General features: G+C 40.6%; 1 protein-coding gene across 6 annotated transcripts in view; it reads right to left on the bottom strand.

The window, feature by feature from the left end:
* The window catches only part of PRIMPOL (primase and DNA directed polymerase), a 49,924-nt gene extending 27,223 nt beyond the window's left edge, over positions 1 to 22,701 (bottom strand). For 5 of the 6 annotated variants that reach the window (XR_006777477.2, XM_045785815.2, XM_045785816.2 and 2 more), the window contains exons 1-8: positions 22,492 to 22,701; positions 21,569 to 21,645; positions 21,124 to 21,192; positions 19,223 to 19,352; positions 17,289 to 17,528; positions 10,493 to 10,590; positions 9,481 to 9,610; positions 3,995 to 4,142 (exon numbers count right to left, since the gene is read on the bottom strand). Coding sequence is in view for 5 of the 6 variants with exons in the window: in XM_045785815.2 (XP_045641771.2) it covers positions 3,995 to 4,142; positions 9,481 to 9,610; positions 10,493 to 10,590; positions 17,289 to 17,468 (556 nt within the window). In the remaining variant the exon portion in view is untranslated. The remainder of the gene's footprint in view (positions 1 to 3,994; positions 4,143 to 9,480; positions 9,611 to 10,492; positions 10,591 to 17,288; positions 17,529 to 19,222; positions 19,353 to 21,123; positions 21,193 to 21,568; positions 21,646 to 22,491) is intronic. The other variant, XM_087856528.1, reaches the window with a different exon arrangement.
* Positions 22,702 to 22,940: the final 239 nt, after the last annotated feature.

The raw sequence follows: 22,940 nt of genomic DNA, 5'->3' as shown, positions 1-22,940 counted from the left end.
GTCACGAGACGGGCTGCGGCATCATAAGTGAGGCCCAGACTGAAAGCAGTTAAATACGTGTACTGCATTCGAAGAGTTCTGACTACTGGTGGTCCTATCTTACCGAGAAAGATGATCTGACAATCCAGAATTTCCTTAACTCTCATGTATTACTTATACCATAAAATCAAGCGAGAATTTGGTTAGGTTGCTTCGTGTATAACAATACTGGGGAAACACAGTGCTGTAAGAGAAACTTAAATTTTAATTTCTAAAACTGCTACTGTCTCTTTATTGACCAGACAGCTTAAACTTTTAAATACACATGCTCTAAATTTAAAATTCTCTTTCTCCAAAGTAATTACTCTCTGCCAATGAAACACACCCAGTGGCTCATAAAACACTATACATCAAAATGAAAGGAAAAGCATTCGATCCTTGCAACGACATACAGGCAGGATGGTCTCTGGAATGAGGGAACTGCGGTAAACACTGAACTCTTTAAAAAGAAGTCATGATGTAGCACGGACAACAAAGCAATACAAACACAAATTGGTAACGTTAATGTTCCTGGAAATGTAAAATCACATGTACTTGATGGGGGGGGCAGTGCGAGAAGTGAAAGCAGGGCCGCAGAACGGCTGGGGAAGGTAGCGTTCGGCGGGCCGGGCAGGGAGCTGACGTGGCCGGGACACAACAATGACAGTATCAGAAGCATGAATTCCAGCATAGCCTTCCAGAAAACGACTCTGCTTTCTTCTTCCCTCCCCCAGTCTTACCACCCTCGCCCTCATCATTAATGCCGGGACAGGCCTTTTATTGCCTGGGGATAACTCAAAAGAATGTACCAATCCTAGGAATTTCAGGTCTATGGCAGGCTGGCAGAGGGGTATTTTAGGCAGATCAAACTTACACATTTTGCAAACATTCTCTGATGGCTTCCGCTTACTCTAATTGTACTTTCTGAAAGGCTGACAATGGGAGCTAGAAATGTCACCAGGACATACATGGAGGGACGGGAACTGAAGGGGCAAATCTTGGACTAATTCGTCATCTCTGCATCTCCGGTCCTGGCGTTCATAATTTTGGAGGAAAGAGGTTTCGGACCCCCTCTGCCCCGAGGTTAGCCTCCAACTTGTTATTTCCATACTTTTGTGTATGCTGTTCTGACAGTGAAGCCTTTCTCACTTTGGTTCTGTGAAGGAATCCGAGCCAGCTTGAATGTCACCTGCTTTCAGAAGCCATCTGTAGCAGAGACTGCTGATTACCTGACAGGTCTCTGTTCTCCCGTCTTCCCTGGCGACCAAGCTCAATTTCCAGCCTTGCGGCTACGAGACTACAAGGACTGAATAGAATCAAAGAAAAATCTTGCTCGAGACTCCGCAGAGCGGAGAGCCTGGCACTCGGGCCCGCTAACAGTTCAGCATGTACCGACCAAACGCCTGCTTGTATTTACTGCCATTGCCGCCACTGCTCCATCACGAGTATTACTGACAAAGATATTATTACGTGCTAAGCTCTGGAAATAAAAAGTGAACAAGAAAGCGTCCCTGCCCTAGACACATGAAGTGGCACATAAATCAAGACGACAAAACCACCACCGCACAGAAAGCTACCTCAGAAGTGCTGACTGCTTGGACACGCGGAGCCCGGGGCTCTCAGCACCCTGGACGAAGCGCTGCCCTGAGTCTTCGGGCTCGGGACATGGCAGAAAAGGCTTCTCATTTGACGATATCTACACGGAGTCTTCACACCCCAGGTAACTGGAGTCCGTGTTTTCAGAGAGCAGCATCAAGAAGTGCAAAGGCCCATAGACAAGAGACAATGTGGCCCCAGCGGGAGCTAAGTCAAGGACAGAGTGAGAAGGCCTATTTTGGACCAGGACTGGCCCTTGTGGCTCTCATTGCGACTGTAAGAGGCCCTGCAGTAACAAGCAATGCGAAACTTTGAAAATAAAAATAAAGGTTTATTACTTTTAAGTACCTGGGGCCACAGAGCAAGCTCTTGGGTAGAGAGCAGTAGAAAGTGTAGGCAAACGCAAGGGTGGGGGGATTCTGTTTTTATTGGGGTTGAGGGTGGAGCCCTAAGGTTTCCTGGGCTCACGCCTTATTGGTGAATTTAAAACAGAAGAGTAGGAATTTTTTTTTTTTTAAGATTTTATTTATTTATTTGAGAGAGAGAGAGACAGCCACTGAGAGAGGGAACACAAGCAAGGGGAGTGGGAGAGGAAGAAGCAGGCTCCCAGCAGAGTCAGGAGCCGGATGCGGGGCTCGATCCCAGGACCCTGGGATCAGGCCCTGAGCCAAAGGCAGACGCTTTATGATTGAGCCACCCAGGCACCCCAGAAGAGCAGGAATTTAAAGCAAGGAAGAGAAAACAAGAGGCCCAAAGGTCATTATTGACATCAATCAGAATTTCTGAATCTAAAGAGCCTGGCTGGGTACAGTGTGGCTGACAATGTTTCTTGAAATAGTGGTCTTTGAAATGGATGCTTCAACAATCGAAGCTTAACTCAGGCACTTGGATTCCAACAGAACAAAACACTGTCAGGGTTTACACTACAAGGGTCAGGTGGTGTGAGGGGAGGCTAGGGCACAGCGGGGCCTCTGCAAACTGAGACATCCGGGCATCTTCCTGAAGGCAATGAGCAATCCCTGAAGGGTCTGAGGCGCATCAGTGGTATAATCAGATCACTCCAGCTGGATGACTAAATAAGCTGAGAGAAAAGAGCTCAGAGATGATACCAATATTTCCACTTGGGTAGATGATGGATACTACTCATTGATATACGTATCACAGGAGAAAAGGGCAAGTTTAGGGGAAAAATGAGGAATTTGGTCTGGGAATGCTGAGTTTGAAGTATCTCTGTGGGAATGTTTAATAGGCAGTTGGCTGTAAGGGTCTGGCATCAAGGAGGACAATCTTGGCTGAAGACAAAGACTTAGGGCTTTGATTACCATCTATGTGTTGATGACTTGAGACTGGATGATAATCAAGGTTAAGGACAGAATGAACAGACGGTAAGGATAGATTTTACAATTATCAATATCTAAGGGATGAAAGAAAGATGGAAGGAATGTCCAACTATGAAACACAAAATAGGGAGATAATAGGAGCCCCTCATATATAGCAAACTAGGTCACTGTGACCTAGCATTATCTAATTTAGCAATTAGGTTCCTGACTTCTATGCTAGTCCTTTAGCAACTATGTTCATGCCTTTTCCCCTAGGTACCCCTGAAACTATCAAACAAATGTAGTTCTGAAATGAATTACCTATCACGGGAACTTCAGTTAGTCATCTGCCATTTAGACCTAGAAACACTCACTCTACTGCTGCTTTGATAAACACTCAGGATTTGGGCTTCTATTTAGACCTTGATTTTCAGTGTTCCCATTCTGCCTACTTGCCCCCCCTCAGACGGACTTCATTTTATACCGGGGCCTGCATCTCTCAATGTCCAGTCCCAGATAAACACCCTCATTACCTTCTCGGGCTTACATATGTAGACATTTTCCCAATCCTGAGGTTCGGCCTGGAGCAATAATCAATAAAAAAGCCTCTCCAGATGTGGTCTGGAGCCCAAGCCCCAGTCCTCATGGACTAAAAGCCAAGGCCAAGGCAAGGCTGAAGTGAAGGACAGAAATACAGCTCTGAGGTATCACAGATAAGACTTGAATTACGCCTCTCATGCATTACCCAGAAAACTTCTGAAATGTCTCCTGTTGGAGCAGAAACCAGTACCAGGCACTGCATGGCCATCCCAAAATCTCTAGCAAGAGCCATTAATGCCAAGGACCTCCTGAGTAGGTTAACGTGTCTAAAATGTGTCTAGAAGAGGAGGGTAGGTCTAGAACTAAAGGCAAATCCCGAAGATGTGAAAAATCACATTTCATTATTTAGGACAGGTTAATAACCATAAAACCCAACACATACTTACAAAACTTTAGGAGGAAAAGGAAAATATGAGGATTTTAACAGAATTCCATGACTTTTTAAAAAACAGGATACCTACCAACATGAATGTTATCTTTAAAGGCCACATCATGGAGCTGAAATATTAGATGGCGGCTAAATTTTTCATCAGTGCTGGAATCCAAGTTGAAAACATCTTCGGCTGAACAATGAACCCCGTATAGCTCTTGAAGTGCTTTACAAACATGCTAAAAACACAGGTAAAAGGTAAGTAATTAATAGTTCAAATTGCTTTAAAATTCTTACGTGAGAAAATTCAAATATCTTGGTAAAACTCTAGCTTTTTTTATTATTTGCATATTTACTATGTAACAACTTCACCACATTACTGATGTATAGAAGTATGCAACATATTTAAATTATCACACATGTTCAAAAAGTCACAGGCTCTCAGGAGTATAGACTTCCTAGAATTCAAAAAATTTATCTTATAATCTCTAAAATCACAATAAATATATTTATTTTTTAGCACAACAAATACATTTCTTTTTAAGCAGCTCTTTATCATCTATGAGTTAAAAAGTCACTAATTCCATTTTTCATAGTTTCAGTTTTTGGAAGGTTCCTCAGACATACTGAGCCGTCTACTCCAAGAACACAGCCCTCTGGGGCTAGACGCTGCTGACACTGAAGGCAGTTATGCATTATGAGAAGGCAGCAAGCACGGGGATAGGAACACAATTTGGAATCAGAAAGATCTAGGTGTGAGTACTGGCTTTCCCACTTACCAGCTCTGTGACCTTGGTCAAGGCCAAACCTTACATCCCTCGACTGCAAAATGGGATAATAATCTGACCTAACTTTTGGGATTATTGTTAGGAGGAAATGACAACATGAGAGTAAAGAGTTAGCACAGTGCTCAGCACCTGTACCTGCTTACAAGCATTGGCCCCGCAGCCACAAGTCTCTTCTGAAACCTGTCTTCCCACTCGCAAAATGAAGTTACTAAGAACTACCATACATGGTTATTTTGACATTAGCAAAATGCTTGTAAACTGCCAAGCACTTAGATACCTAACAGTTACATAATCACTTGTATTTATTCATGTTATTTTGGCATTATTATAGCAACGCCTTCCACGCGCTCTGTATTCTTCAGTAAATTCTCACTTTCTCAGAGGCCTCCTCAATTTCCCTCTCTACATCAATTCCCCCTTCATACTCTGTCCCCGGTGATAGTACTTACACAACTACAGTCTTATGTTCATTTGTGTGATTATTGTGACTTCACTTTCTGCTCCATTATAGGGGCTGTCCCTCACTATCTGTTCTCCCCTGCTTCTGTAGAGATGGAATGCTGATTCCCTGGATAACAAGGCCATCCAGAATAAAGACCACACTTCTCAGACACCCGGCAGTAAGGTGTGGCCACAAGTTCAGGCCAATGGAATGTGAACAGAAGGAAAGCAGGTGACTTCTAAGTTACACTCTTACAGGGGAGCGGAGTGCCCGTCCCTTCATTATCTACCGACTGGAAAGCAGACATTGTGGTAGTGACCATTTGGACAATGTACAGAAAAGCAACATCTCAGGAAACAGAGAAGCAACAAGCCCAGTCTCTAATGTAATGGAGCCATATCCAGACACTCCATGAGGGAGAAATAAATTTCTATCTTGTTTAAGCCACGTTTTTTTTTTATTATGGTAACTAAACCTATCCTAATTTGTTATTCTCTATTAGACTATAAATTCTATGAAGGCAGAAGCATGTCTCTGTGGGCTAAACCATGGTCTTCCGGGGCCTAGACACACTGACGCTACCTAGAGGCTGAAACGTTGATAAATGAACAGAGTCTAGTGTTGTACTTTGGAGCTATACAGAATAAATGTAGTAACTCCATAGGTTAAACAAACAAACAAAAAGCAATCCTAATCATCTAAGTTAACTTTCCCAAGTAAAACTTTAAATAAAAATTTAAGACATTTAAATATTAAAACTATAAAATCCACAAGTTAAAAATATGATTATTTGTTACCTGTCAGCAGGGAAGGCTTGCCTTACTAAAATTTGTCAGTTAAGTCATTGACTCAAAGGATGATATGTTATCACTAGCCATTGTAAGTTAGTTACTTCTTAACCATCTGTTAAGATAAGAATTAATCTAATTTATGCCTTTTCACCTGGAGACTCAAAGGGAAAACTACCTACTGGATTTTACACTTGTTATACAAAGTAACCAATAAATGAAATTAATCTCCATGTAAATATGTATGACGATTATATTATATCAAATAATCCTGGGGCACCTGGGAGACATAGTTAGTTAAGTGTCCCACTCTTGGTTCAGGTCAGGTCGTGATTTCAGGGTCATGGGATGGGGCACTCAGCTCTGCTTCAGATTCCCTCTCCCTCTGCCCCTCCCCCTGCTCGTAGGGGCATAACATTGCTACATCCAGCAGGTGAGCCCAGCTGTGTAGAGACTGCCACAAAAGATCACAATTAGATAAAGCAATTTTTAAAAAAAATATTTTATTTATTTGACAAAGAGAGAGACAGCCAGTGAGAGAGGGAACACAAGCAGGTGGAGTGGGAGAGGGAGAGAAGCAGGCTTCCCGCTTAGCAGGCAGCCCGATGTGGGGCTCGATCCCAGGACCCTGGGATCATGACCTGAGCCCAAGGCAGATGCTTAACGACTGAGCCACCCAGGTACCCCTAGATAAAGCAATCTTAAGAAAAAAGAACAGAGCTGGAGGTATCACACGTCCAGATTTCAAACTATAATACAAAGCTATAGGAATCAAAACAGTACGGTACTGACACAAAAGTACACATATAAATCAATGAAACAGAATAGAGAGCCCAGAAATAAACCCACAGCTAAATGGTCAGTTATTCCATGACAAAGAAGGAACGAATATACAATGGATAAAAGATAGTGTCTTCAATAAATAGTGCTGGGAAAACTGAACAGCTACATGGCAAAGAATTCACTTTCTTACATTATATACAAAAATAAACTCAAAATGGATTAAAGACCTAAATTGAAGACCTGAAACCATAAAACTCCTTGAAGAAAATAAAGGGAATAATCTCTTGGACATTTGTCTTAGCATTATTTTTTGGATCTGTCTCCTCAGGTAAGGGTAACAAAAGCAAAAATAAACAACTGGGACTACATTAAACTAAAAAGCTTTTCCACAGTGAAGGAAACCATCAACAAAACAAAAAGACAATCTACTAAGTGGGAGAAGATATTTACAAAGGATATATCTGATAAGGGATTAACATTCAAAATACATAAAAAAACTCCTACAACCTAACACCAAAAACAATCTGATTTTTAAAATGTGCAGAGGACTTGAACAGAACCTTTTCCAAAGAAGACATACAGATGACCAAGAGAAACATGAAGAAATGCTCAACATCACTAATCATCAGGGAAACGCAAATGAAAACCATAATGAGGTATTACCTCACACAAGCCAGAATGGCCAGTATCAAAAAGATAAGAAATAACGAGTGTTGGCAAGGATGTAGAGAAAAGGAAACCCTTGTGCACTGTTGGGGGGAATGTAAATTGGTGCCGTGTCTACAGAAAACAGTATGGAGATTTCTCAAAAAGTGAAAAACAGAACTACCACATGATCCACCAATTCCATTCCTGGGGCTTTACCCAAAGAAAACAAAAGCACTAATTCAAAGAGATACACGCATTCTTATGTTTATTGAAGCATTATTTCCAATAGCCAAGATATGTCAGTGTCCACTGACAGAGGAATGGCAAAAGAAGATGTGTGTACATACACAATAAAATTATTCAGCCATGAAAAAGAATAACATTTTGCCATTTGCCAGCACTGGTATTATGCTAAGTGAAATAAGTCAGACAGGGAAAGTGAAATAACACATGGTTTAACTTACCTGTGTAATCTACAAACCAAACCAAACCAACACGGACTAAAAACTACAGAGAACAAGCTGTGGATGCCAGAGCGGAGGAAGGAGGAGTACGGGCGAAGTTCGTGACGCAGATTAAGAGACACAAACTTGCGGTTATAAAATACGTAAGTTACAGGGATGTATGCAGGACAATATAGGGAATATAGTCATTAATATTATAATAAGCTTATATGGTGACAAATGGAATGTATATAAATGTTGATCACTACATTATACCCCTGAAACTAATAAAATATTAGACGTCAACTATACTTCATAATAAATAAATAAATCTAAGCAAAGAAGGGGAGAAGCCAAGAGAAAGCTAACATTCCATGATTTTTTAAAAAGTATTTGCATACATTTTTCAAAAAAAATTTTAAAAAACAGTGATTCAACATAATCATCAGATACTCTTTATCAAAAACATTTTAAGATATATTTTTAAAGTTATAAAATGGGTCATCCATAGTTAACGTCTAAAAGAAAAAAATTAAGGGGCGCCCTGGTGGCTCAGTCAGTTGTGCGTCTGAATCCTGATTTCGGCTCGGGTCATGATCTCAGGGATTTTCTCTCTCTCCTTCTCCCTCTGTCCCTTCCCCCTGCTCACACATGCATGCACTCTCTCTCTCTCTAAAAAAATTAAAAATTTTTAAAAAAATTTAAAAAAAATTAAGGGGTGCCTGGATGGCTCAGTCAGTTAGGCATCCAACTTTTGATTTCAGCCCAGGTCACAATCTCTGGGTCAGGGGATTGAGGCCCACATCTGGCTCTGCACACAGCATGGAGTCTGCTTGGGATTCTCTCTCTCCCTCTGCCCCTCTCCTGGCTGACTCATTCTCTCTCTCTCTCAAAGTAAAAAATAAAATAAAAACTTAAAAAAAATTTTTAAAAGGAAAAAAACAAATTAATCAACAGATGTTAATACCTACTTTGAGCCCAAATAGCAGCCAACAGAAGTTTAATAAAACTTAATATAATAAAATCTTAAAAAATTTTATAAACAAACATTAATAGACTTTTGTTGAACAAGCCCATATTATTCCTTTTGTTAGTAACTTCCTGGTTGCACTGCTAAAGCAAAAACATATACTAGAGTTACAGTCTTTTCTCTTTGTTAAAAACAATGATAACTGTATTTCTCAATCATGTTTTACCAATACTACAGGACCTGGAATAGGAATTAAGTTTTTCTTAACCTTAGCCTCCTCATTTACGATGTTGTAAGACAGAATAATTGCCAAAATTCATTCCAGCACAAAAATTAGGATACAATTTTTCATCAAAATCTTCTTGAAATTCATCTCAGTAACCTATTTTTATAGTAAAAATTACTTTAACTTTTACCAGAATCAGCTACTTGCAATAGTTAATATATAATTTTAAAAAATAAAGTTTCCAAACTGCCACCTTTCTCAAGCTCGTTTTTTATAGCAGATGTACTAATATTACAATATATATGGAACTGAACCTCTGACCGTTTTAGAAGTTTACTCAGAGAAGTCATATTAAGAAACAAAAAGTCAAAAGGAAGAGAAGAAAGAGGAGGTGAAACACAGAACCCAAATATTACATAGGGTGGATTCACTTAATGAATGAATAAGTGAATGAAGAGATATAGAGATATATCTGAGTTTGTAATTTACCTCAATGAGTAACGCAACCATCTTTTTCCCATCAGCTTCCTGATTGGCAAGTTTGTTAAATTCCAAATCAAAATAAAGCTTGCACACAGCATTTTCAGGAATGACTTCATAGCAGTGTAAGAGATTTTTTCTGAATTGAATAATTCAAGATTGTTAGGTTTACATCTTATACCTTTTAAATCATGGTAGCTGATCTCACAGCTCAAGATAGTGCATTAACCGTGATTTAATGACATATAACTATGGCACAATAAAGACATGTCAAAGTGAACCACCCCTCCCCATGGGTTTACAGATTGTATTATTAAGAGCTTCCATCAAAGAAGATGTAACAATCATATTCTGTAACATTATATAGTCAATCTCATGCTGTTATTTATTCACAGATAATTTTGACATTGTATGACCCTTCTTTATTTTTGGTGTCATGATAGAACGAATCTTGTCTGAGAAAAGAACTGTCTTTCTCAAACTGGAATCCCAGGGTCACATGTATTCTTGGGATTTGATAAGTTTTTTACGAGAATTTTTAAGTTTTGTATTTTCATTAGGAAACAGTATTCTAAAAATTGGCTAAAAACATATTCTGAATCACCTGACTTCAAAGAGCTTTCAATGCTCACATGTGGATCAAGAGATTAGACTTTAACATGGGTTAATAAAAATAGATACTGCTCAGGAAGTAAATGATGACTTGTGCAATGTGAATTCCAGATGGCATCCTATAGAAGTAAAAGGTTTGTAATTTGAACAAGAAGTGACAGGGGAATTGTGTCATCACATGCAAGGGGACTCAAAACACACACACAGCTGCACACAACTTTTCTCCCAGCACCTGGTAAGATCATTCAGTGTTGCCATGACAGTGAAGCTCTAGAATTCAATTCTACTGGTAAAGGAGTAACCAATGTGGGATTGAGATCTACAACAGTTAATTCAGCCAAAATTAATCTAACGAACTTTACTAGAGGAAGGAAATGTAATTTTAATGTGTTGTCCTTTACAGACTTACCGGGATTTATAATAAAACCAAAGTTCAGCATAGGTTGTCACTAGGTAAATACGTTGTCCATCGCCCACTTTGTATTCCAAAGCAAATACATGAACTTCCTTTATAAAATCAAAAATAATATTTAAAAAATTAATAAAGCACAAATCCAAAATCAACTGTAGCCATTCAATGTTCATGAAGAATTTTATCAAATTTTGGAAAACTGGAATTTGAACATCTTTATTACTAAAAAAAATAATTATTGCATCTATGCCAATCAAAATCTAATTATATTTATTTTTATTCACACAAGTAATACACATTCAAGGCAGAAACAAGCCAAATATCCACATCAAAAAGAGACAAAAAAGGAGAAAAATTACTTTTCAATCACTCCAGCTTGACTTATTATAGCTTCACTTTCTAGTTTATGAAATTAAACTTGTTTCTTTTAAAGATTTATTTATTCATTTTCGAGAGAGAGAGAGCACACAAGCTCATTAGTGGGAGGGGCAGAGGGAGAGACAATCTCAGACTGCACTAAGTACGTTGCCTGACATGGGGCTCGATCTCACAACACTAAGACCACGGCCTGAGCCAAGAGTCTGACGCTCAGTTGACTGTGCCACCCATTTAAACTTTCTTTTTTTTAAACAACCTAAATGTTACTATAAATGACTTAGGCTAAAATTAATAAATTCTCTAGTATATATAAAAACATGTGGGAAACAAATTTTTTAAATGGCATATTTGCAAGTTAATATTAAAAGCTTAAGTTTTAAAATGTTTACTTTTAGCAAGTAACTGTAAATAGTCTTTTCTATGAGAAACACTTTTTTTAAGGTTAATGGCTGTGGCACTTGATATAACCATTTCTATCTGTTGCCACAAAGAGTTTCTTCTAATAAAGGGATACACAAGTACTTTTCTTTCTACTTAGTTAATGGTAGCTGTTGAGCCTATAAAGGAAATAAACTTCCATTTTCAGAAGTGAGATTTCAATGAGGGACTAAATTACTGACATTAAAAAAACTTCCTGAGATAAATTTTATAGATTGGTGATTAAGTTTAGCAATCATATTCTTATTTTTTTTTAATTCAAGATCAAATGAGCCTGTCAGGATTTTAATTTCCAATACTTGAATTGGGTTTACAAAAAATGAGCACAAAAGGCTATTGTATTTCCTAAACTATTTTTTCCTTTTTTTTTTAACATTTATTTATTTGAGAGAGAGAGCGCGCGCGTGTGTGCATGAGCAGGGGAAGGGGCAGAGGGAGAAGCAGACTCTGCTGAGCAGGGAGCCTGCCATGGGGCTCGATCCCAAGACCCTGGGATCATGACCTGAGCTGAAAGCAAATGCTTAACCAGCAGAACCACCCAGGCGCCCCTACTTCCTAAACTGTTCTGATGAGATCTGAGTTAGCTTCTCTTTACAAGGGAACAAAGGGTCTTCATCCCAAAAAACTTTAAGCACGCTGAGTTTTTATATAGTACCAATGATCAGAATCACAATCTATGCTAGACTTCACCTATGCACCCTTTCAGACTTTATATTCCCCACAGTGCCAAACCAACGATGTGCAATACATATCTGTTTATTTCTGAGCCTCACACCATTTGCAAGGCTAGCAGGCAGCAATCACTTCTTAATCCCACTTACCTAATATGTTGGGAATTATTATTATAAATCCACTCTACTACTCCAAAGCACAAAAGCAGAGCACAGGAAGTTAAATACATGTTTGCTTTGGTGGTATGATTTATAAGCCAGGGCTTATAACTCTAAACCATACTATTTGAGACATTTTGTTTTCCTATTGCTTCAATTCAATTTTCCTTCCTCCTCATTTCATCCTTAAAAGCTTCATACTCCACTCACTTATTTCCCCATATTTCTGTGGGTATCGTTTTAGTTCTCCACTTATATCTAGTCATTCTATTATTTTTCAGTCCATGGATATGGCCATTCTTCCTCTAAGCATAGCTTCTTTTATTTTTTTATTTTTTAAGTTTTTTAAAAAAATTTATTTATTTGACAGAGAGTGCACAAGCAGGGGGAGCAGCAGGCAGAAGGAGAGGCAGGCTCCCAGCGAGCAGGGAGCCTGATGCGGGGCCCGATCCCAGGACCCCCCGGATCAGGACCCGAGCCGAAGGCAGACTCTTAACCAACTGCGCCACCCAGGCGCCCCAGCATAGCTTCCTTTAAATGTCATTATGTGAGAGCAGGACAAAAAGGCTGAGTAGGAGGATGCTGAGCTCACCTCCCACGGACACACTGAGGTAACCACCGCAAGTAAGGAAACTTGCTCTGAAAACAGTCAAAGACCAGCAGAGCAGATCTGCCACAGCTAAAGACGTAAAAACAAGGCCAAATCAAGAAGCGGAGGAGAGGCTAAAACAAAAATAGGAACCAAACCCTGGTACGGAGAACCACAAGCAAGACACAGGCACAAAAGTCCTCCCTGAGGAGAAAAAGGATCAAGCCCCACATCAGGCAACCCCAGGCCTGGGGACCTGCCGCAGGAGAACTGAGAACAAGTACCCACTCCCTGTTATGTCTGGTTTTGAAAGTCACCAGGACCTAACTCTCAGACACACTCCACAGTTAAAGGGCCAGCACACTATATTACTTGGTCCAAGACCCAGCACACAGAAGCAGCAGTCTGAAAAGCAACTGGGTTATATACATGAATATTTATTGACTAATTTTAGGACCAGTGCCAGAGCAACAAAGATAGGTAGGAGCTTCCTCTGGAGACACGAGTGCTAGCAGGTGCCAGTTTTATTGCCCTCCTTTGGCCTAGCGGGCCCGACACTTATGGGAGCCAGTCCTGACTTTCTGTCTACCTACCTAGTACTGCCTGCCTCTTCTCTGTGTTCCACGGTGGACTGGCCCCATCTAACCTGCCTGCCCCAACAGGCACTCATCGAAAGTGGCTCTTGCCCCACCATACCTGGCAGACAGCCTTGGTTGGGACCAGCATCCCCAAAAAGCAAAAGCAACACCAGCCTGGCTACACCCAGCAGACAGCTCCGGCTGGTACTGGCACCCCTCGAGAGCAAGTCCTGCTCCAGGCAGGTGAGGAGCCAGCTCAACCCCCCAGGATGGTCGCAGCAGTTGCATCAGGATCTACCCCGCCAAGCAGCGCACCCGCAGCAGCTGCAGCCAGCGCTCTCAGGCAACAGCCCCGGGGCCAGCCCTTCCTACCAGCGTGCCTGCAGTAGCTGCAGCCAGTCATTAGAGTCCGCTGATCTGGGGGCCAGGGTGGCCCAGCAGTGTGCCCAGAGGGGCCACAGCTGGAGCCAGTGCTGACAAGAAGGCTGAGGACAAAACCCAGTAACCAGGGCACAAGCAGCAGTCGCAGCCTGGTCACAACAGGAGGTCACATGCAGTCACAAAGGGACACCCCCACAGTGACCGTTTCTTGTGACCAGTGGGGGTTGTGCTTCTGGGCCCCACAGGACACCTGTGGCATATAGCTACTACTCTGAAGACTGGGAGAGAGAGCTGACCTACCTAATACATAAAAACAAACACAGAAAGTCAAACAAAATAAGGAGACAGAGGACTATGTTTCTGTAAGGCCACCAGCACTACCCTCAAACCAAACCGGACAAAGACACTACAAAAAAAGGAAATCGCAGACCATTATCCCTGATGAGCACAGATGCAAAAAGCTTCAACAAAATATTAGCAAACCTAACACAATACAGTAAGAGGATCATACACCATGAACTGGGGTTTATTCCAGGGTTGCAAGGATGGTTCAAAATCCACAAATCAATCAAGATATACAGCACTTTAACAAAATGGAAGGATAAAGATCAGATGATCATCTCAACAGATGCAGAAAAAGCATCTGACCAAATTTAACATCATGATAAAACTATCAACAAAGTGAATATAGAAGGAATACACCTCAACTTAATAAAGACCATATATGACAAATCCATAGCCAACACCATACCCAATAATGAAGAGCTGAAAGCTTTTCCTGTAAGATAAGGAAAAGATAAAGATGCCTATTCTTCCCATTTTTACTCACTGCAGTACTAGAAGTCCTAACAGCAATCAGACAAGAAAAAGAAGGGGGAAAAAAGGTATCCAAATTGGTAAGGAAAAAGTAAAACTGTCACTATATGCAGATGACATGATACTACGTATAGAAACCCTAAAGACTCCACCACGAAACAATTAGAATAAATGAATTCAGTAGAGTCACAGGATACAAAATTAACACACAGAAATTGAGTGCACTTCTATACACTAATAGTGAGCTATCAGAAAGAAATTAAGAAAACAATTCCATTGACAGCTGCATCAGAAAAAATAAAATAGCTAGGAATTAATTTAATCAAGGAGGTGAAAGACCTATACTCTGAAAACTATGAGACACTGATAAAAGAAACTGAAGACAACACAAATGGAAAGATATACAATGCTCATGGATCTAAAGAAGTAATATTGCTATAAGGTCCATACTATCCAAAGCAATATATAGATTCAATGCAATCCCTACCAAATTACCAATAATATCCTCCACAAAACTAGAACAGATAATCCTAAAGTTTGTATGGAGCCACAGAAGACCACAAACGGCCAAAGCAATCTTCAGCTAGAAGAACAAAGCTGGAAGTATTACAACCCCAGATTTCAAAATATATTACAATGTTACAATAATCAAAACCGCATGACACTGGCACAAAAGTACACACACAAATCAGTGGAACAGGATAGACAGCCCAGAAATAAATCCACAATTATATGGTCAATTAATCTATAACAAAGGAGGCAAGAATATGCAATGGGGGGAAAAGACAGTGGTTTCGATAAATGGTGCTGGGAAAATTGGACAGCTACATGCAAAAAAATGAAAGTGAGACACTTTTTTATACCATACACAAAATTAAACTCAAAATAGATTAAAGACCTAAATGTAAGACCTGAAACCATAAAACCCCTTAAAGAAAATATAGGCAGTAAACTCTTGTACATCAGCCTTAGCAATATTTTTCTGGATCTGTCTCCCCAGGCAAGGGAAACAAAAGCAAAAATAAACAATTGGGACTAGACCAGATTAAAAAGCTTTTGCAAAGCAAAGGACACCACCAACAAAATGCAAAAGCAATCTACTGAATGAAAGAAGATATTTACAAACGATATATATGATAAGGGCTTAATATCCAAAATATATGAAGAACTCCTACAACTCAACACAAAAAAACAATCTGATTTTTAAAATGTGCAGAGGACCTGAATAGGTATTTTTCCAAAGAAGACATACAGATGGCCAAGAGACACATGAAGAAATGCTCAACATCACTAATCATCAGGGAAATGCAAATCAAATCAAATCAAATCAATTGAGATATTACCTCACACCAGTCAGAATGGCTAGTATCAAAAAGACAAGAAATAGGGGCACCTCGGAGGCCCAGTTGGTTAAGTGTCCAAATCTTGATTTCAGCTCAGGTCATGATCTCAGGATCCTGGGACGGAGCCCTGTGTCAGGCTCAGCGCTCAGTGGGTAGTCTGCTTGAGTACTCTCTCTCCTTCTCCCTCTGCCCCTCCCCACTCTCTAAAATAAATAAATAAATCTCTTAAAAAAAGACGAGAAATAATGCTGATGAGGATTTGGAGAAAAGGAAACACTTACAAACCACTGGTGGGAATGTAAGTTGGTGTAGCCACTATGGAAACAAGAATGGAGGTTCTTCAAAAAATTAAAAATAGAAATACCATACAATCCAGTAATTCCAGTAATTCAGTATTTACCTGAAGAAAATGAAACCACTAATTCAAAAGAATATATGTACCTATATCTATTTATAATAGCCAAGATATGGAAGACACCTAAGTGTCCATTGATAAATGAGGATAAAGAAGATGCAGTATATGTACACAAAAGAATAGTACTCAGCCATAGAAAAAACAATGAAGTCTTGCTGTTCACAACAACGTGGATGGACCTAGAGGATATTATGCTCAGTGAAATAAGTTAGAGAAAAACAAAGATCATATGATTTCATTCATATGTGGAATCTAAAAACAAAACAAACGTGAAATAGACTCACAAATACAGAGAACAAACTGGTGGTTGCCGGAGCGAAGGGGGACGGAGAGAGAGGAGAGATAGGTGAAGGGATTAAGAAGTACAATCTCCCAGCTACAAAACAGATAAGTCATGGTGATGAAAAGTACAGCATAGGGAATACGATCAATAATAGTACAGTAACTTTGGTGATAGATGGTGACTAGACTTATCACAATGAGCATTTTGTAATGCATATAATTGTCAAATCGCTACATTGTACTTCTGAAATTAATACACTATGTCAACTATATTTCAAGTAAAACTTTTTAAAATGTCATTACAAATTTTTTAAACTAATTGTCACTACATAGGTCATTCTTTTTCATTATTAATATTAAGCAAATGGCCAAAAATTCATAGGGATTATTTTCCGCAAATAGTGTGGAATTTAGGGACACCTGGGTGGCTCAGTGGGTTAAGCGCCTGCCTTCGGCTCAGGTCATGATCCCAGGACCCTGGGATCAAGTCCTGCATCGGGCTCCTTGCTTAGTCAGCAGTCTGCTTCTCCCTCTGCCTGCTCTGCCTGCCGCTCCCCCTGCTGCACTCTCTCTTTCTCTGACAAATAAATCTTTAAAATAAAAAATAGTGTGATACTTAGATCACAATTAAATTCTTTTGATAGATCATGTGGACTGAAATGAAGACAAACAGACTTTTTTTTTTTTAATCTTAAGTTATAGTAACTTCAAAAAAAAAAAAAGGTAGGAGATGAGAAAATTACCTCTTTACAGCTTTTAACAAAATTAAAAGCGTGAGTTTGCCGATGGAATAGTTTCCAAATGGAGGGTGGTTCTTCTGACTTGGACAACCTTGGTCTGTATATTGGAGACAAGGGATTCCTCTCATAACGAGATGCCCGTTCTTCAATTTGCTTCAGTTTTGCTTCCCATTTTCTCTCCATTGGTTTAGAAGTTACGGGGGAACTAAATCCTATCCCATGTAAGATTTCTGTCAGTTAGTACTAAAACAAACAAACAAGGACATCAATTTCTTTGTTTAGAATATAAATATGGCAGTTAAGGAAATAACCATTATAACCACTTTATTGCATATAAGCATGATCTATCTTGCCCAAGTGCTATTTCCTAGTGCAGAGTTCATTTCTAGACACCACTGTGCAGTTCTCTTTGCTTCTGTTTCTATCCATTGCTCTTCTTTTCTCCCAACACAACTGTTAGTTGGGAGAAAAATTTAGTGCATAAATGGGAATTGCATCATTGGTTAGTTTTGGTTTAGAATGTCTATGTCAAGCATAAGCATGTTTAAAGACAGGAATAAACACATTTTATTTTTTTTTAATTTTTTTAAGTTTTATTTATCTATTTCTTTATTTTAATAATATACATATATATATATTTAAAGATTTTATCTATTTGACAGAGACAACCAGCGAGAGAGGGAACATAAGCAGGGGGAGTGGGAGAGGAAGAAGCAGGCTCCTAGCGGAGGAGCCTGACGTGGGGCTCGATCCCAGAACGCCGGGATCACGCCCTGAGCCAAAGGCAGACGCTTAACGACTGTGCCACCCAGGCGCCCCTTAATTATATTTTTTTTATTATATTATGTTAGTCACCATACAGTACATCCCTAGTTTTTGATGTAAAGTTCCATGATCCATTGTTTGCGTATAACACCCAGTGCACCATGCAATACGTGCCCTCCCTAATACCCATCACCGGGCTAGCCCATCCCCCCCCCCCTCTGAATTCCTCAGTTTGTTTCCCAGAGTCCATAGTCTCTCGTGGTTCATACCCCCTTCTGTTTATCCCCCCCCTTCTTCTCCCCTTTCTTCTCCTAGGAATAAACACATTTTAACCTACGTCTGTTAATTTAATGACTGTATTTTTGTCATTAGTCAATGTGAAATGGCAGTCTTTTAATCCTTGTTTATTAATGACATGTGTTTTTTGTTTGCACACAATGTTTCCATGTTAGCCATGCCAAGGTATGGGGGCCAGGAAATACTTTTATGATTTGGGATTATGGTTTACTTAAAAGATAAAAGAAAAAGGATAGGCTTTTAGAAGGGAAGAAAAGCTTGCATCGTAGGTAAGTAATGGCCACAAAATCTCTGCCATTCCTCCTATCAAGAGATGCTCTCGGAGCCCATTCACTGACTCTACGCTTGGTCACGCGACTTCTTTTGGTCAATGTCACATTAACAAATGTGAAGCAAAACCGAGGTGTAATCAATGAGTAATGCTTCTGCGCTGGATTTGGCTATGCTGGAGTCCTGCCCTGAGACAGTCGTGTTAGAACTCTAGTCTCACAGAGGATAAAAGGACATCTGGAGAAGAACCGAGCTACCCCAGCTGACAGCAAACACCAGCTATCGGATATATTGAGTTAAGACATTTTGGATCATCCAGACATCTGAATTCAACGCCTAAGTAAGCTTGGGTGAATTCAGGGGGGATCTGCCAAAGACCTGTCCAGTCGACCCATAGAACTGTAAGAAAAATAAAGTTTTTTTAAGCCAAGAAGTTTTGGTCTGCTTTTTCACATAGAAATTGATAACTGTTGTAGTCTCCTTCATTAGTATCATCTTCATTAATAATATCATAATTTATCTATGTAGAAAACACATGTATTAGTTTTTTTTTAAGTGAAATAACAACATACACTAAGGCGTTCGAGGGAAAAATTCCTACTTACCTCTGACAATGCCCTTCCAGTACTTGTGCTTATCAAGTCGATAAATATTCTCTTGAATTTCTGCAGAAAACTTTGCAACACAAACTCACTGGCAAATGATATATTCCCGGGAAGGAAAAACAGGTTTATCCTAAAAGATCGAGATGACAGAATATCATGACACTGTTAGATTTCACGTTGGACTTTAAACATATCAGACCCAAGAAAGATTATTCTCTCAGAGTTACACCTGATCCACGTGAAAATTTTAAATTATAAACCAAGAAACAAACATAAATCTAAAGGTATCAACATAAATTTCATAACAGATATACCTAGGAACAGAATACAATTTCACCAATTGAAGAGCTGGGATAATTTTTAATAAAATGGCTTTTTTCAATACAAAGTGACATAGGACTCCAGATTGCTAGATTCTAAGTATCCAGTTTATTTTAATCTGCTTCACATACAGACAAAAATCCTCTACATTTAGACAACCTAAGTGAGAAACTGACTTTCTTCTTTGAAATGTATTAACTTTTAATAAAGCCCACGGATGACTTAATGAAGAAAATAAACACAGAATGCAATTAGACAGGATTTGTAGCTCTAGGACCTAACCAGTAACTGACAGAATAACCATGTGGATGTTCACACTTAGTGACACGGACACCGGGAAAACTTTTGATTTTGTAAAAATATTGGTCTGACCATGGGGAATACGTCATACATGAAAGTCATGGAGACACAATGGAAAACCAGTCTGATGCTTCCTGGACTGAAGAAACCACAATGCCAACAGAGGAAAAAGAGGAAATCAATATATGTTATGCTCTCACGTTGTCTGCATAGTTCAAAAATTGTAACAGCTGGGTGAGGGTCAGAAGACAACTGGGGGCTGGACTATTTGGAGCAGGAGGGTGGAATGACAAAAGCAAAGGAAATGGAGATGAGGAAGCATCTGGCATTCTGGCTTTGGACTATCATATTACTCATCCCTACTCTCTGGGATAAGAAATAGGTCACCATTTTAGAAATGTTTTTAATTCCTGGTGGGGAAGGACCGCTGTCTTTCTTTTATATAACTGTACATCAAAAACCCCTTTTCACACAGGGGCTGTAGCTATTTTTAGTAAGTTTCCAAGTTCCAAAGAAAAATATTTGTTGTACTTTAAAATAGTAGGTTTAAGAGCTCTATTATTTATTTCTTCACATTGCACCACACTGTTAATTTCTTTTTTTTTTTTTTAATTAAGCTCTAGGCCTGATGTGGGGTTTGAACTCACGACCTCACAGTCAAGAATCACATGCTCTACCCACTGAGCCAGCCAGGTGCCCCCCCACCCCGCCCACAATGTTATTTCTTAACATTGCATTTAACCATGGTCAATACCAATTTTACAACTAAAGGGGGTCAGGCTAGAAAAAAGGCTGGCTTAGTCCTTTTAGAGGAACTATAGTGGGAGAAGAGGCAGAAGGAAGGAGCTAGAGAGATGACACGGAAAGCCAACCTCAGTAGCCCTGGTTTCCCTAGGTTTATGCCTCGACTTGCCCAGCTCGGACACTTGATGGCCTGAGTCCCAGGAGCAGCTGGGATAGACAGCACATGCCTCATGAATCCTGGTCTCTACGGAAGGCTTCTTTCCTCTTTCGTCTATCACAAGTCAACTCCTGTTCCCTCCGCCCTGAGAAGAGATTCATCAGTATTTTGTGTTTTCTGGCATATATGTTCCAGTTCTAGCATTTAGTCATGTTCTGGTAGTTGGCATTATTTTCTTAACATAATCCCCTTTATGGCCTCTTGGAATACATTTAGACTATTTCTCTCACTGCTAGAATATTCATAATAAAGCATGTGATTAGAATTCATTTATAGTAATATTGCTATATAAGAGTACATTCCAGATGAGTCCATTCACCTTTTCCACTTCGGTCATTTTGCCTCTCAATGCTTGAACAGAAGTAACTCATAATTTCCCCAAAATCTCCTGTAAGGGATAAGAAAACATACAGTGATCTATTGTTCTTTTCCAGTTCCCCCTTTCTACCATCCCCACTGGATCCCCCAATCCAAATAGCCTAACTCTGCCAGACTAACCACCCTTAAAACCAGATTTGTAACTCCTCATAGCAACACTCATTAATGATTCAGAACATCACTCAATTCTCACTTTGGTTTACCTCAAGAAGTCCAAACTCCCTCGAGAATCTGGACCAGATTCTAAACCACTTTACAGTCTCCAGAATCTAAACCACTTCATCATTTTATTTCTTATTGTTCAGCCATCTCACCAAATGTATGATAAGGCCCACATGCTGTCCCTGAGCCACTACAATCACCCCGGGCATATATATTTCTCTCACCTGGAATGCCTAGCTTGCTTTTCCCAAATTCTTCCTCCTCGAGGCCCAGATCAACGTCTGCCACCTCTGGGACAATTCTGTAAAAAAAAATTACTGGATTCAGTCAGGACATCGCCTCTAGCCAACCCTTTTACTACAGTGAAGTTTCACGAGACTAATTAGTATAATTTACAGGAAAACAGAAAACCGCTGCTGCTGCTTTAACTGAATTATCATTTTGCTAAGAGAGTTTAGCACAGGAAGGGGTGTGGGCATCACGATGGGGTGACAGGACTTGTGCAACTATACTAGCGCCTTCCTTATGACGAAGGACATGCTGAACCACTGCCAGGGTTTGTTCAGTTTTACCGCAGCAGAAAAAGGCCTGCCAAACACTGGTCCCCTCTCAATTTGGGAGAGAGAAAGAAAGGCCCAGGTGTTCTTGGGATGCAAATCTGGCTCTGGTAATTCTCTTAGCAAGAGCAAACGACTTAACTTTCTTAAACCCGTGTAGGGATTGGGACTCCTACCTCCAGGAGTTGTTGAAAGGATAAAATAAGAAAATGTACTGCGAAAAAGGTACTGAGCACTCAACAAAGGGCTGCTACATATATATATATATATAACGACGTCTATTTATGGACAAACTACAGCCCCTGATTTATACCGGACTAGGGAGAAATGCCGGGGGCAGGCTAGTTCTTAACGTGGGGTCCCTGACTTGGAAGAATGTCCTTGAAGTTTGATGCAGAATTTCCTGCTCGACTGTGTTGATACTTTCCTCTGCGAAAAGGACTCATTGTTTGCATCAGGGTCTGAACCTAGTTCGTGAACCAAAACAGGCGCGGAAGCAGTGGTGCAGGGAAGGAAGATTTAGGGGCAGGGACCTGGGGGTGAGTGAGCTAAGGAAAGGCCTCGGGCACCAGAGGGGAAGTACGGATTACCAGCGCGGGTCGCGACCTGCTCCCCTTCCTCCGGGAGGTCTGAGTGGGCGTCAGGCCCGCCTTTGACTCCCTCCTCTCTGCTCCTTGGGCCTCCAAGGCGTTCAGGTGTCCCTCCTTTTACTTTCAGAAGCCCGGGCCAGGAGCGGAAACACAGCAGTCCTCAGCAGCAGGCGGGACCAGTCTTCAAACCAAGCACGGGGGCGAGGCCAGAGCGCGGGAAGGGCGTGCCGACAGGAAGGGGCGCTCAGGCCTATGAGGGAGCGGCATGGGGAGGCGGGGGCGGGGAGAGGAATGAGCCGGACCTATGAGGGAGCGGCATGGGGCGGCGGGGGCGGGGAGAGGAATGAGCCGGACCTATGAGGGAGCGGCATGGGGCGGCGGGGGCGGGGAGAGGAATGAGCCGGACCTATGAGGGAGCGGCATGGAGTGGCGGGGACGACAGAGCACGG

The sequence above is a fragment of the Ursus americanus genome, chromosome 27 (genome assembly GCF_024610735.1).
Source record: "Ursus americanus isolate L20-20 chromosome 27, mUrsAme1.1.p, whole genome shotgun sequence".
NCBI classification, from domain to species: domain Eukaryota; kingdom Metazoa; phylum Chordata; class Mammalia; order Carnivora; family Ursidae; genus Ursus; species Ursus americanus.
Note: the sequence above shows the minus strand (reverse complement) of the source record. Positions and strands in the feature narration are given on the sequence as shown.